Raw genomic sequence first — 15,060 nt, 5'->3', positions numbered from 1 at the left:
TTCGTTCAAAGCTTGCGTGGTCACTTCAACCTACTCACACAGACCATGAGCATGCGTCCATGGACGTATGCACGAGCAGCAGACAGTGTTTAGGAGATGGTGATGAGACCATTTTATCTTGTAGAATTAAGCCTGACAACAAACAGTAGAAGCATGTAGAAGACGGTGCTAATCATTGAGGTTGACTCACTTAAAATCTTAATTAAAGTGTTTTAGTGGCAGCTGCAAAAAATCGTATATTAGAATTTGCACCAAATTAGTCTAAAATTACATGCTCTTAAATTCCTGCAAAACATAGGAGTAGGTAAACCAGCTGCAGAGAGCTCTAAAATTGGGATATCAAGCAGCTCCCGGCCCAAACATTATTTAAAATTACATTTCAATACAAATAGCAAATTTAGTCTTGAGCTAACAAACTGTAAAATAGTTGAGAATACATGACATACATCAGGGTCGCTATATGAACATTCCTTGGAAAATGCCCTCACTGATTCTTTCGATCATACATGTGATATATATCCGCTGTTTCCCTCTGAATACTACATAGAGCTTCAACCTTGCATAACCATTAGCTTACCGCATCTTAACTGGCTCCCCTAACATCATCGCCCCAAACATTGTCCCAAGACCCAGTGGTCGCTTTCGGGCCCTCGATGTACTGCTGCCCATTCCCATCAAGACCGGGTAGTGTACCAGGTCCCAGTTGGGGGTGTTTCCTGGTCCTTGTTTTGATCCCTAGTAACCTCAAAACAAACCTTGCAAGTTCACCGTATAGCACACCAGAACGATCAAAGAGCTGCAAGAAAAGGCCACATTACCAGTGAATGAAAACCACCCCAGTTCTGAAACAAACGATGGGACCAAAAAGAATGATTTCGCGGAATCAAAGAGTACCTGCAGGAGAGCTGACATGAACATGTGAAAGGCCTGTGTGTTTTGATCGATAAGGACTGAGATTCGGCCAAAGAAATTGACAACACCTTGCATCTGCCATCAGTGTCAAGACATAGGTCAATGTTTCTGAAAGGATGGGCACAACATGGAATAAAACAAGAGAAGGAGCTCTGCAGACATGCTTTAGAAATGCCAACTAAAAATCTGTTGGTGCGGTATACTATATACTAGGTAAAAGACAGAATCTGGAAATCTTAACTAATATAACTCAGAATATGTAGTAACAAGACAGAATCAAGTCATATATTCTGTTATGCACTATCAAGTAAAATTGTAGTGTTAACAGAACAATGCAATGCTGAGAAAGACCATCTACAACTTCAATGGTAGACAAAATATGATTGCAACCCAACTGCTTGTAATCATAGTTAAGTGAACAATAACAAGCATCAAGTCAGGAATACCAAGCAATGTTCCATATGTTCGGATCTATGCCAGGATGGTATGCAACTCTACTGGGAACTCCTCACCACCAATCAGCCTAATGAGGCTGAGGCAGTGCTGGAAGCCCTGTTGATCACCTTTTACGTACATCGGTGTTATCAACGAATGAAAAAAAAGAAGCAAACTTTCATATGACTGGATGGGCAGATGGCAAAGCATATGCTTGGAACTTGAAGACAAACAGCAAATCAAAAGAGAGTTTTGTATGATTGGATGGTAAATCACATGCACAGAACTTGAAAACAAAAACAGGACGACTTTTGGAAACATGGATTTCCAAGTTACCATGACTACCACACCCAGAAACATCTTACCACTCGGATGAAGGAAATCCAAAAGCCTGGTGGCGATGAAGGAGGGCCGTACGGATTATTTGGATCTGGATTACCATAAGGACCACCCATGCCCATCCCGTAGCCACCCATGGGCCCCCCAAACCCACTGTTATACATGCTTCCTTGGTACATTCCAGAATTTCCATATAACCCTCCATATCCCGAGTACATATTATTATTGTAAAGCCCACTGGACCCACCAAATCCTCCATATGAACCGTACATGCCTGAGCCATAGCCCGAATTGTAATTTGAATTTGAGCCATATCCTGTATTCAAAATGGAAGTTCATAACCTGCATAGAAAGAAAAATCAAGTTGAGCATGACCAAATTAACAATTACCTCCATAACTAGTTCCATAGTTCTGCTGCCAAGGTCTTGGAGGTAGTGGCCTCCCAATAGTGTTTCTGTTTGGCAACACACTCCTCTCAGTATTTGGAACGGTCTCTCCAGGTTTTGCAGCTCCAGAAGCTTCAACAACATCACTTGTGCTGCCAGAAGATGGGGGCTTGAAAGGTGCGGGTCCAGATGAAGTCGTAGCTCGCTCCCAGGGTTTTGGTGGTGGAGCATCACCTGCAGCAAATGTATCCATTTATTAACAAAAAAATATAACTTATTAACGTTACGAAGTTCAAAGTTGGGCTTCTATTCAAATAATCACCAAGCACAGGCAGTGAGGTCATCAGAAAACACATTGACCAGAAAAAGTGAGGGGCAGGCAGAGTCCAGTTATTGCAGTGAGAGGATTTACACCCCAAGGCATAGATGTGCAGGGTTGCACACATCATATATTGAATGGTTGGCTCTTGCTATTTAGACCAACACAAATCTCCTAGCAATGAGTCAGGACTCAGGAGGCCTCCTGAATCCTACATGGGCCTTTTGAGTTAGATTGTGTAGGGGCTCTCCTTGGGCCTCAGCATCCATAGAGGCCCCTATGGCGATACCTTAAGGAGACCAATTAAGACCATCTGAATTCCAAATAAAGAAATACAGCAACAACAAGCATGTTTTCCTATAAAAAAATTATAAAATTCCTAAATCTTTATGCATTTGGTTAAATGACCACATACTTCAAAAATATGATCCCAAAATTGATATGTTTGCAAGTTCTACTCAAAATTACGAAGAAAAAGATTTTAAAATGCTATGCTTAAAATCTCCATGCTTTGTGAATGAGGATCTATAAAGCCGACCTAAGTAGATAGGACAAGGACGGATGGTTATAGTTTATAATTATGCACTAAAAGCTCCACAACTGCTACATATAACCAAATCAGTAATTTAGCAAATAATAGTACTTTAAGCTGAAACTACTGAAACTTTACTAGTAAAGATTCTGTAAAACAAATAAAATGCTCCAAAATCATGCATATTAAGTTAGCTGACTTCTTTTATTTTTAACCTATTTTTCTATTTTTTTACTAATTATATTGATCAAAACTTCAAAATTTGGAGCAGAACAGATGAAAAAGTTACTCCGTAAACCTGACAAACACCAAGTTTTACAGTCTTAGCTTTCCCATCTTGCCACAAAAGTGGAATGGATATTAGCACCACAAAAATCACATTCATTTATTTGTTTCATTTCCAAATTGTGTACAGAAAGTTATAGCATGACTTATCACAAAATGACCTTGACCAACCAACTAGGACAGAATCATAACTGTGTACAAATGACAGAAAGCAGAATGCAAAGTGATGGAGATGAAAGAAAACCAAGCATGACAAGATGGAACATAAAAGAACTAGCATTGAAAGGCAGAATTCAAGTCAAACATATTACCCTAAGGAGATCAAGTCGAACTTGAAAACGTCTGCAGATATAATCAGGGACCAGATGACTGGATGCATGTAAAGAGGTCCTTATACAAGAATGTGCAAAGCAAGGTGGGCCGAACCGCCCGATTTAGCCCATACCGAGCCGACCCAGTAGAAAACCGGCTTGGTTCACCTATTGGAATCAATCCCAACTTTGAACCGGCCGGAACAAGTTCCGAACCGACCAGAACCGGCTGGAACCAGCATGAAACCAACCGAAACTATTCAGAACCGACTGGTTCCGTTCAAACTCGATGTGAACTATCCGATTCGCACCGAGTCGACCCAGTTCGGAACTGGCCTTCTTTTCTTCCACTTCTTTTGTTAAAAGAAGTGTTGGGAACATTATTTTTATGAAGTTCATTTAGTTGTAAGACGGCTAAACAACCCCCCTTCCCTCTAATTTACGAAATCACACTGATTCAGCACGATTGAAGAAAGATCCAAGCCTAAATAAAGTGTGTTTCCTCTCCCCTATCTCATTCCCTCTATTTTTTTAGTTTGAAAAAATAGGTCGAAATTTGTAAAATAAGGAGAAATCATGCCAAAATTTTCTGATTTTATTATATGTTGTAGATCTATAGATGATCTACACAATGACAAAACAATTTATAATTTTTGAATTATATATATTTTTAAAAATTAAAAATATTTTTTGTATTAAAAAATAAAAAATAATAATAAAAAAATAATAAAATTTCAAAAAAATATAAAATCAGAAGGGTAATTAGGGGCATGCAAGCAACTCTCCAGCAAAATTTAGTATCTAAAAAGATAAGTAGCCATTGATGCATGCCTACGAGCCTAGAAAAATTTATGTAGCATCCATTATTGGGTTCTACATAGATCTGAGTTGAAATTAATTTTTTTAAAATATTTATATTTCAAAATTATTTTTAAATTTAACAATAATTAAAAATATGTAATTAATACCGAAATTTATGAAAAATTAGTAGTACATATTCCATAATTCAGAAGTGACTTCTGAAGTAGAAAATATATGTCTGAATTTATGATATTTAAATATATTTTTAAATTTATAAATTATTAAAAAATAAATAAATAAAAATATATAAAATATTTGTATTATGTATTCGATAAATCAAATGTATTTTCTGAAGTAAAAAAATTATTTTCAATATAATAAAATTTTACTATTTTTAAATAATTAATAAACTGACGTATTTGATAAATCTACAGAAATAGAACCATCGAGAAAAAAGGAGCCAGAGCATGACATTAGTTGGAATTATGTGTAAATATTCTTGGATCGGCACTATTGAAAGTGCAACTGGTGCAACATAAAGTTCAAGAGAAGAGAGATAACCAAGTTGAAGCAACACTTAGCTGATGATTACTCCAACGTATTTATGTCGAAAATACCCATAGGAGATTCGGTAACCGATGAAGAAGTACTTCGCTGATTTCAGAGCAGCAAAGGAGAAAGTTTCTAAGAAAAAAGCAGAGATAGATTGCCAAGCGACAGAGCCACCTTCCTATTTCTAGAGAGTTAAAAGAGGTGTTTGCTCCAAATGATGAGGCACAGATCCAGGCTGCCATGTAGAGACGAGCCTGAGTGATCAATGGCAGCAGGATGAGGTGGCCAGGCATAGGGCTCGATTTGGACCCTTAGACTACAAGTCGGGCTTCGGTTCTGCGAGCAGCAAAGCAGATCTAGAGTTCAGGAGGATCTCCTCAATCAGAGAAGCCTTTCATGATATCTCAGTTAGATAATGGATGCTCGAGTTTTTTGTCTTTCTGTTGGGTCCTATATTATCACATGATCATGTGTTTCAATCAGCATTAATATTGCATAGATGCCATATATTGGTGCGGTTAGATTTGCTATATGACAATTCCAGCATTGCTCTATAATTTAATTGTAAGTTTAATCTCATCTGCAAACATCTTCTTCCATTACCAAAAGGTTAGAAAAAAAGAAGCTAGAAGGTTGTGAAGTAACTAGTATAGTTATTGTTGTTATTGTTATTGCTATCATCATTATTATTACTATTTTTATATCATCCTTCTTTCAAATTTGGATTAAATTGCGTCCTTTCTGCTTAATTAGATACCGAACTGGTACCGTACCGACCTGTCCACCGATCGGTACGGGTCCCGGTACTAGTTCGGCAAACCTTGGTGCAAAGAAAATTTGGCTGTGAAACATAGAGGTCCAAGAGGCTCAATGAGAACAGAATTGTCTTTAGAAAATGGCAAGATATGACTCTTAATGACTTTGAGACATTTATAACTACAAGTGAGAATAAGAATCTAGTAAGGCAAATTGTCTGTGGTTTGACTTTCATTCATTTTTCAAACAAGCTTAGAAGGGCATGAGAATACCTACGGACTAAGAGAAATAATGGAGAAAAGAAGTAGAAATATGGATAACTTATGCATACAGAACAAAAGTTGGTGTGGTAATCCTTAAAGGTGAGATAACAGCGAGATGGGGATTATATTTTTTTCATGAGATGTTGAGGTTTGAATTAGAACGAGATACCCATAGATATTGATGCTCTAGAAAGATTTGAAAAGATAAGAATCTACAATCAATTAGGGCCTGAATATATGCATGGAAGATAACAGGAAAAACTAGGATGATTTGGTTAACAATCTGCTGTGCAAGTGCAAAAGCTAGGAAAATCATATATAATATAGACACACTTGTAGAGGAGGGGAGATAGAGAGTTGCATGATTAATCATGAACCAATATTGGGCCTAACATAACTAAATTTTTGAACAGGGTAAGCCTGAGGGCTAATGGAAATGAGGTAGTTACTAGGAAAATGAAAACTTTTTGCACAGTCCATCAATGATTTAGAAGTATGAACATATATTCATTAAAACACAACTATAATTAGATGACATGGCTTCTATGATCTTTTTACTTAGTTAAGAGTTTTTGCATAACATATGTTAGTGAAAGTAGGAGTTTAGGGTTTTTTTTCATTCTTTCCACTTTATGGTGCCTCTTTCTCCAAATATCATGCTAGACAATAGTAGGCTCCCCATGGTCTGTCCAATTCAAAGAGGAAAAACGTTATAAATTCCTATCTTGACCTTAAAAGATGTTTGATATAGTCCTATAGCAATTACCTGTGTTATGGAATTTTTTTAAGAGTTTCTGATATATGGTCCACAGTGATCTGAATTTCCTAACCTGAAAAATGACTAGAGCAGCATGATACAAAAAATTTCATTGTGGATTTGGGATTGATTTACGTTTTTTTTTTCAATACCTCTCTTGCACTACAGTAAGTGGTATGTGGATCTGAACATTGCTGGAAAAAGATCAGATGCTCAAACAAGCCATACTCATTGCATCAATGGAGATACAAGCAATTAATCAACTAGCAGTGATGAATTTGATTCTTTTGCAATCTTGTTAAGGCCATTGAATAACAAATCTTCATGAGAAGATTAGGATCAATACCAGTATGCACAACATTTTATTCGATGCCTATACTGCATTCACAAGAAAAATACATAACAATATGCTAGGACTTTTTTGTTTTTTTGCATCAAGGCTATACTTAATTGTTTTCTGGTATGACATGGCAATGTTTCAAAGCACGAACAGATGTTTCATGCCCAAGCTGAATCAACCATTGGCCTAAACTTTACTGAAAGTGCAAGTTGAATGTTGATTGCTGATAGAGGTTCTTTGCATATTAAAGTCTCCAAAGACAACGAACATAAGAAGAAGCATGAATTAAGACTATAATCAACAAATGATAAGCAGCTAAAAGAGATTGAGGGAAATATTGGAGACAAAACAGAAATTAAATTCAATTTAATAATTATTTAATGTCAGGTAGATGAGCAACTCAACTATGTATAGAACCACACAGGCATGCTTCATAGCATATTGGTGCACTATGCTACAATATTGGATGAAGCAGGTTGATCCTAAGTTACAAAAATAGATCAATACCTCCATAGCCCATATGGTGCTGGCAATTATGCAACAGGATACACCTTACACGACATGACGTTATACAAACCAAGGTCTAAATCGTTGGTTATAAGGCAAGCTAGGGGAATCGAAAAGTTTCATGTATCCTTGATGTAATTTGTAGTTGACAATCAACAATATTAAGTACCACCTCCAAATCATGTTATTCTCACCAAGATGAGTCAAGCAAAAAGGGTTCAGAAAGGAGTGAATGCAAATAATTGTTTGAAATTTATATTCACCTCTCTTGCATCCTCAAAAATCCCTAAGAATGGCAAGCAGATTTCAAGAGCAAGATCATAATCTATATATTAATAAACATCTTAAAATTCTCCCAGGTTTCAATAAGTTTTTCCTACACATGGAGATCCCAAAGGCCACAACCATCATTGATTTTCATTGCAGAAGCATTTGGGACCAAATGCACTTGAGTGCAGTCTAGCCCAACTCAAATTATGTGTGTATATACATATATACCTATGTACACATAAATACACGAACACATTTATGCATGTATATATACATCTATAAAGATGGATTTCGCTCCTCTCAAGAGGAGAGGGTTGTACTTCTCTCGACTCAAAAATCAACAGCAGACCATTCAAATCGAAGATTCACACCGTTGATCTATACTACTAAAATGCCTAGAAATCAAAAATCACATATTTTGATGGTCTCTAAAGTACGCATCATATGGATTAAAAAATAGACGGTTTTCAATGTGATAGTATGCTAAAATACATGCTAAAGCATATGGATTGAGAATCCACCTTACTGATCATGATCTACACATGTCAACAGATGTATAAATTGAAGATCAATAGATTTTAATCCTTAGAACCTAGTGAAACATAGTCACAACATTGAACAATACATTTTTAGACCCATTTGTTGCATAGGTTAGAGAACATTGAAACATGTGATTCATGATTTCTAGGCATTTTTATTGGAACAGATCATGATCTATGGTATAAATCTTCGATTTGATTGCTCTATTATTGGTTTTGGACGTGAAAGTAGATAACCCCTCCCAAGCAGTCCTTTCCTATATACATGCATATACATCTATATATGTGTGTGTATATATGGGGATGGACCATGCTCCTCTTGAGAAGAGAGGATATCTACTTCTCTCAAGTCCAAAATCAATAATGGGGCACTCAAATCAGATGTCTGATTGGGTCAGGTCAAATTTTGGTCAGGTGAACTTTTAGCGGACATGAATCCAGACCTCAAAAATTAAATAGGTCTATTTTTGGACTCAGGACTGAGGCGTATGATTCTAAAGGCTTTCATATGAGTCCAAGTAGGGTCGGCGGAACTGGTACCGGGCACCGTACTAGTTGTCCGGCGACACAAGTCGATACGGGCCCGCATCGTGTCGTATCAGGCCTATGCCGACAAAGTAAAAGAGGCAAGGGAGAGGAAGAACGAGAGAGAAAAAGAGAGAGAGAATAGGGAGGCCGAGAGAGGATGGCTGAGAACCAACGGAGGGCCAAAGAGCCATTGCCCGGAAGAGGCAGAGGCTGGAGAGCCGCCGGAAAGCCGCGGAAGAAGGGCACCGCTCCGGTCCCCTATTTTGCAGGGGTCGAAGGAGGCCCCTCTTCTAAGGCTCCCTCCTTCGAGCGGTAGCTCCCCGACCTCCGCTGGCCGACCTCGAACTTCCTCTCTCTTTCTTTCTCTCCCTCTCCCTTCCCCGCTTTGTCTCTCTTTTTTCGTCTTTTTCCTTCTTCTCTCCCTCTGGCGTCAGTCTCGTTTTCGTTGCCAGAACTATCCTCGAGACGCCCCGAACTGGGCAGTTCGAGATGGTTCCGTCGACACTGTGTCCAAGTAAGGTGTAGGTCAAGTACGAGTTTGCATGTCTTAAAAGCAGCTTGTATAACTCTACCACGGGACACTGGCTAATCAATAAAGAAAAGGAATCATCATAGATTTATTTCTTATTTAGAGTGTTCCAGCTAGAATAGGAAAGGGGATAAGGTACTCAACTAATAAGTCTTTTGACCCAGCCATTAGGAGTGCATTATGACACTATATTTTGAAATGAAGAAAGAGCAAAAGAATGGCCTCCTTCCCTTCTTCTTCTTCTCATTCTCATATTTCTACTCTATTCCTTTCAGATCTTTTCTCTTCTCTCCTCTTATTCTTCTATTATTCTTCTTACTCTTCCCTTTCTCCTACTATCCTACTTGTACTTCTCTACTTCTCTTTACTCTCTTTTGACATTATTTTCCTTGTTGTCTCTCTTGCTTTATTAAAATTAGCAGATTACTTCAATTTTCATATCTAAATCTATCTTCTTTATTGTTATCATTGTGTGGCCCTAATCTCAATTTGAAGTTACATCAAAATCAGTAATGATGCATCTAATAATCTAATGAGCAAGGCAACTACACAAGATAAAGGTGGCCGATAGGTGACCGGGCACTCAACTTGGCCACCCAAGCCTAAAAGCTTGGAAAGCATTATATACCATGATGGTTGGGTAGTCTAAGGCAAACTATGCTCTTATGGTATGTTTGTTTGCAAGAAAATGCAGGAAAAGAAAAAGTAAAACAATGAGTTTTCATGAAAAAGAAAATTCTTTTCTAAAAAAATATAAATTTTCCAAATTAATTGATTTTTTTATAGAACAACAAACAAAAAACTAGACTTTCTTTAAAATTAAATCTTTCAAACAATTTTCCTTGCAACAAAATATACCCTCAGCGGCCAGTTATAAAGCCCTTATAACTTTTTAATGACTTGTTAAGTAAACTAAGACTCTTGCAAACCAGGTCACTAACCTCCACTCCAAAATCATTCCCAAAATGCAAAATTCATAATTAGATAAAAGCTTATAACAACTGAAGTAACGCTATCCAACCCAATGTACACCAAAGTAGGACCAACCTAATTAAAACAAGATTTAAGCAAGGCTCAACCCATTCCAGAATTACCTCAACAAAATTTCTTCTTTATTCCAAAAAAAAATGTACTCAATGTTAAGAATCTACAGAAATATTATAAGTTTCAATGCTCAAACAGAACTTTAGATCATGTACATGGAGAACTAATAAAAATACAATATAGTTGGATAACACCACAGATCTTCGGAAAATAGGACATGATATAGGTAGATACAACAATAGCATATACTTATAGATTGATATATTTTCATATAGATATACTTATATATGTATGTATATCCGTAGATATGTATGCATGCACGCAACATCCATAAAGCAAAATAACTTGACACAATAATATAGACCAACTTCATATAATAACATGAACATCCACAAACTCCAGCATTTAGCCATCATTCAAATTCATTGACCATGCTTCATACTCAATAAATAACAAAATTAAAGTCTAAATTAAGCATCCATCATTAGGAAGTCACATTCATTGGAGAAAAGAAAAAAGAATGACCATCTCTCTCATACCGGAAGGTATCCAGGATGTATCCAAAACACAGCTGATCCAAAGCCTTTTATAATTTTAAAAAATAAACAACTACAACTACAAAGCTGACATGTATCCTAGTCATATATGACAAGAAACAACATCTAATACATATCAGACATAGTAGAAGAATGCTTAAAGTCAATATTGTTTAACAAGCTAATATCCTGACAAAGTAGAAGAATGTAACATAGCATTCAACACCTTAATAGCTTAACCTAACCAGTCAAAAAATCATTAGTTATTACCATTGCCCTCAAACTTTCAAGAGAATTCCCAATTCCTAGATAAGCTGGTATTACATAAAACCTTGTAGATTTGTGGTTAACTATATTTTAGGGTATGTACTTAATAACGCAATCAAATGTATGTATCCAATATACTACTTACTAAAGTTTCTGTTGGACACATGACTTAATATCCAAGAATCTCACGTACATCAAATAGATTAAAGGTGTTACCATGCACATTTTCAAACAAGGTACACAATTTCGATACCGGATACCGCATCCTATTGGTTCAGTACTATACGGTCAGTTCAATACAGTATGGTAAGCACCACGTATTAAGACAGCTCTTGAGCCCTTTTTTGTCACTTTTTGTCATGGTAGAGCTCAAAATCGAGCCATACGGGCCGATATGGTATCGCACACATCCCCAATTTAGGCGGTACGAGATGGCACCTTCTTGGTTCATATTGCTATGAATCGGTTCGACTCATATACTGAATTGAACCTCAGTATCATACCGGAATGGCATGGTACGGGTTAGTACTATAGATCTTGCTTTCAAGCTTCAAAATGAATGATCACTCCTCCAATAGAAAATCATTTTCTATATAGACAAAATAATTTGGTGAAGAAAAATTTCTAAAATTCTTTCCTTATTGGTTAAAAGTCATCTTTTCCTCTTAACTAGTACAAAGTGATATCATTGAACTGGCAGATTCTGAAAAGCTTTAGGTTGTTTTAGATGTGATACAATACGATGGTTGTAGTTCCAACCACCATGCAACTTTAGTACACTATGATGTATTATTGTAATATCAACAATATATTATTAATAAAGCAAAGAACCATGGAATTGATTAAATCTATCAGTCACAACATCAGAAGTAGTTCAATTAAAACCGAAACAAAATCCTCAATCAATTTTTTTCAGTTTCCCAACACAATTTTATAACCAGAAAAAACGAATAGAGGAGATCTCATCACATCTGTCAATGTCAGGATGAGTAAGGTTCTCGAGCTGGAAAATCTGTATCTAAAATTTATCGTCAAAGAAAATTTTCTATTTCCCTTCTCAAAGAAGAACAAGGTAGATATGTAACAAAATCCCCAGCAAAAAAAAGAAAAGAAATTAAAGAGTTGATTATAGATTTTATCAGTTAGGTCAAGCAAAGTGCATATGAATTATCAAATAATACCCATCCCCTACATCAAGATCATACAATCTAAAAGCAGTTCAATCTGATAACCTAAATTTAGCGCAAAAAAATCAGATGACAGACATCTCGAGATCATCTGAAAAAGAATCAAAATACTATCAAATCATTACCAAGAATCGCTCAACAAAGACGAACCAACCCAATTCTCCATTTCTATGCAACGTTTCAAATCAAAATTCATCAATTCGAGCAACTCTTGCAGCACAAACCCAGTTCATAACCTAATAAGCATAAGCCGGACTCATCCAATTGCCGAAAATCCAAAAACCCCAATCAAAACCATTGAATTTAGTAATAACATAAGAGGGAAACCAATCGAGTACTCTCGGTGTAAAGCTCTATAGACACGAATTGGAAGAACGGGAAAAACAGAAAGCCATCTATCTATCAAGTTCCTAAAGAATCCGAGGAAAATCAGATCTAAATCTATATTTCTGCACTTGCTGAAGGCCGAAATGGCCGGAAACCTCAGGAATAATTAGGTCAGGCTTTGTTCAGGGTTCAGATCAGAGAAAGGCTAGAATCCATCTCCAATATAGCAAGAGAGAGAAGACGGTTTGGGATTCGAACCTGGCCGTGGGGAATTGGATCCCATGGCGATCTCGCGAAGGGAAAGCTACATGCAAAGAAGCCGCCGTCGCCGTCTTCGTGCGCGGAACCCTCCTTTCCTTGCAAGCCTTCCGCCAAGGAAGCCGAGGAGAAAATGCCGACCTCCCTCATCTCTAACCTTAAGGCGTATAAGTACTGGGTTTTTTTTCATATATACCCTCTACAATATACAAAATTATATAAATATTCTTGTAAAATTACTATTTGCATATATATCCTCATAAAATACTTATTTTGCATGCATACCCTTTATTTTCTTTCTTTTTTATATATATATTCATACTATCCAATGTCATTAAAAAATAAATAATTTAAATGTGAAATAACTGAAATATCATTATAGGTAGATGTGTAAAAAGAAAGCTTTATAAGGATATACATGCAAATAATAAGTTTGTAAGGATATTTATGCAATTACACATATTTAGGAGGGTATACATTTAAAAAATGTTAAAAAAATAATCAAAATTCAGTAAAGATAATTCAGTTGTTCTTAATAAAAAAGGGTTAAAAAAAATACTATCATGTCATATGATCTCACGTTAATATCAACTCTTATAGAATGAATTATGTTGCTTTTACGAAATTCTCACCTCAAAAACAAACAACTCAACATTTACGAATCACTAATTTACTAATCTAAGTATCTATAATTAATTTAAATTGGATATACTTTAATCTTTTAAAAATAATGAAGAATATATGATGTCATAGATTCAATAATAATTCATTCTCTATCATCCATCCACTTGCATGAATCTCAAAGCATTTCATCTTTTGTTGTCTACGCATCTCTATGGATCTCAAAGTACTCCATCCTCTATCATCCATCTGTCTATATATATTTCTCATCTATCATTCATTCCTTGCACAGATCTCCAAGCACTCTATCCTCGGCCATTCATCCTCCTAAATAGATCTCAAAGCCCTCCATCCTCAATCATCCATCTATTTACAAAGATAAAATACTTCACTCTTGATCATTCATCCATCTACACAAATCTCAAAATGCACTATCCTTTGTCATCCATTTGCTTGCATAGGTCTCAAAGTACTCTATCTTTTGTCATTCATCTACTTGTATAGATCTCAAAGTGTTCCATCTACATGACTTTTGTTTTCTTTCCTTTCAGTCCAAATAAAAAATAGAGGTACAAATGGGTAGGATCAGACTGAGTCGCTTATGACTCAATCTGACCCAGCCCGGTTTCTTGTTCAGGTTCTAATGCTAGACCCAGACCCAATCTAGAAGAAGATTGGATTGGATCGAGTCGAGTCCACGACCAAAATTTTTGACCTAATCAGTTATTTAGGTCGGTTCGAGTTCATGTGGGTCCGGGTCACACATATAGCAATGGGTTGCAAATTTTAATTCAGCCTATTTATTAATAATAAGTTCATACATTAGTAGGAAGAATGGCTAGAATCTTGTCATACAATTTGGACTCCTTGTTCTATCATTTTTAGCTAGAATGTTGTTTGAGTTATATAATTCCAAAAAATATTTTTTGGGAAAATGCGAAGGAGTCTATAAAATGGGTTTCCAGAAACCCCGTGCCTTAATACTGTTTAAGTCCTCCGAACTCATGATTATATCAGGAACTAGATGTATAACCTCCATCTTCTATATTTTTTGAGTGAGAAGCTTGGAAAGTAATGTAATGGTGTATCTTGAGGATCACTTAAAGATAAAACTTGCACATGATTACGATGGATAAGTAAATGACTTCTATTTGTATATTATAAGGCTTAATTGAGAAAAAGGTAATTAACATGTTTAAATTAGCATCACTATCTGCCATTTGAACATCAGCTTTGGCAATAAGGCCTTCTAAATCACAATCTCTTGTGCCTTAATAACAACATCCATTGAATCAAATCTCTCACATTCATTGGAGCACATAATAGATTACTTTTCCGAAGGGTGAAATAGATATTTTGCAGAAAATGGTATATGCTTTACCTTTTCTTCTTCTAATCTATTTATTCTACTCAATCTATGACTAATTTATTCCAATAAAAAGATGAAACAATTTAACT

At 36.1% G+C, this 15,060-nt stretch overlaps 1 protein-coding gene across 1 annotated transcript; it reads right to left on the bottom strand.

Moving 5' to 3' along the window:
• Positions 1 to 301: 301 nt before the first annotated feature.
• LOC103695839 (peroxisomal membrane protein 13-like) lies at positions 302 to 13,140 on the bottom strand. The gene is made up of 5 exons (XM_008777263.6): positions 12,982 to 13,140; positions 2,077 to 2,307; positions 1,713 to 2,002; positions 895 to 987; positions 302 to 796 (listed from the first exon to the last, which is right to left on the bottom strand). The coding sequence occupies exons 1-5, from the start codon at positions 13,004 to 13,006 to the stop codon at positions 584 to 586; spliced, it is 852 nt and encodes a 283-aa protein (XP_008775485.4). The 5' UTR covers positions 13,007 to 13,140; the 3' UTR covers positions 302 to 583.
• Positions 13,141 to 15,060: the final 1,920 nt, after the last annotated feature.

The sequence above is a fragment of the Phoenix dactylifera genome, chromosome 1 (genome assembly GCF_051530095.1).
Source record: "Phoenix dactylifera cultivar Ajwa chromosome 1, Ajwa_hap1_PhDact_Kaust_v1.1, whole genome shotgun sequence".
NCBI lineage: Eukaryota > Viridiplantae > Streptophyta > Magnoliopsida > Arecales > Arecaceae > Phoenix > Phoenix dactylifera.
This window is presented reverse-complemented; position numbering and strand designations above follow the sequence as displayed.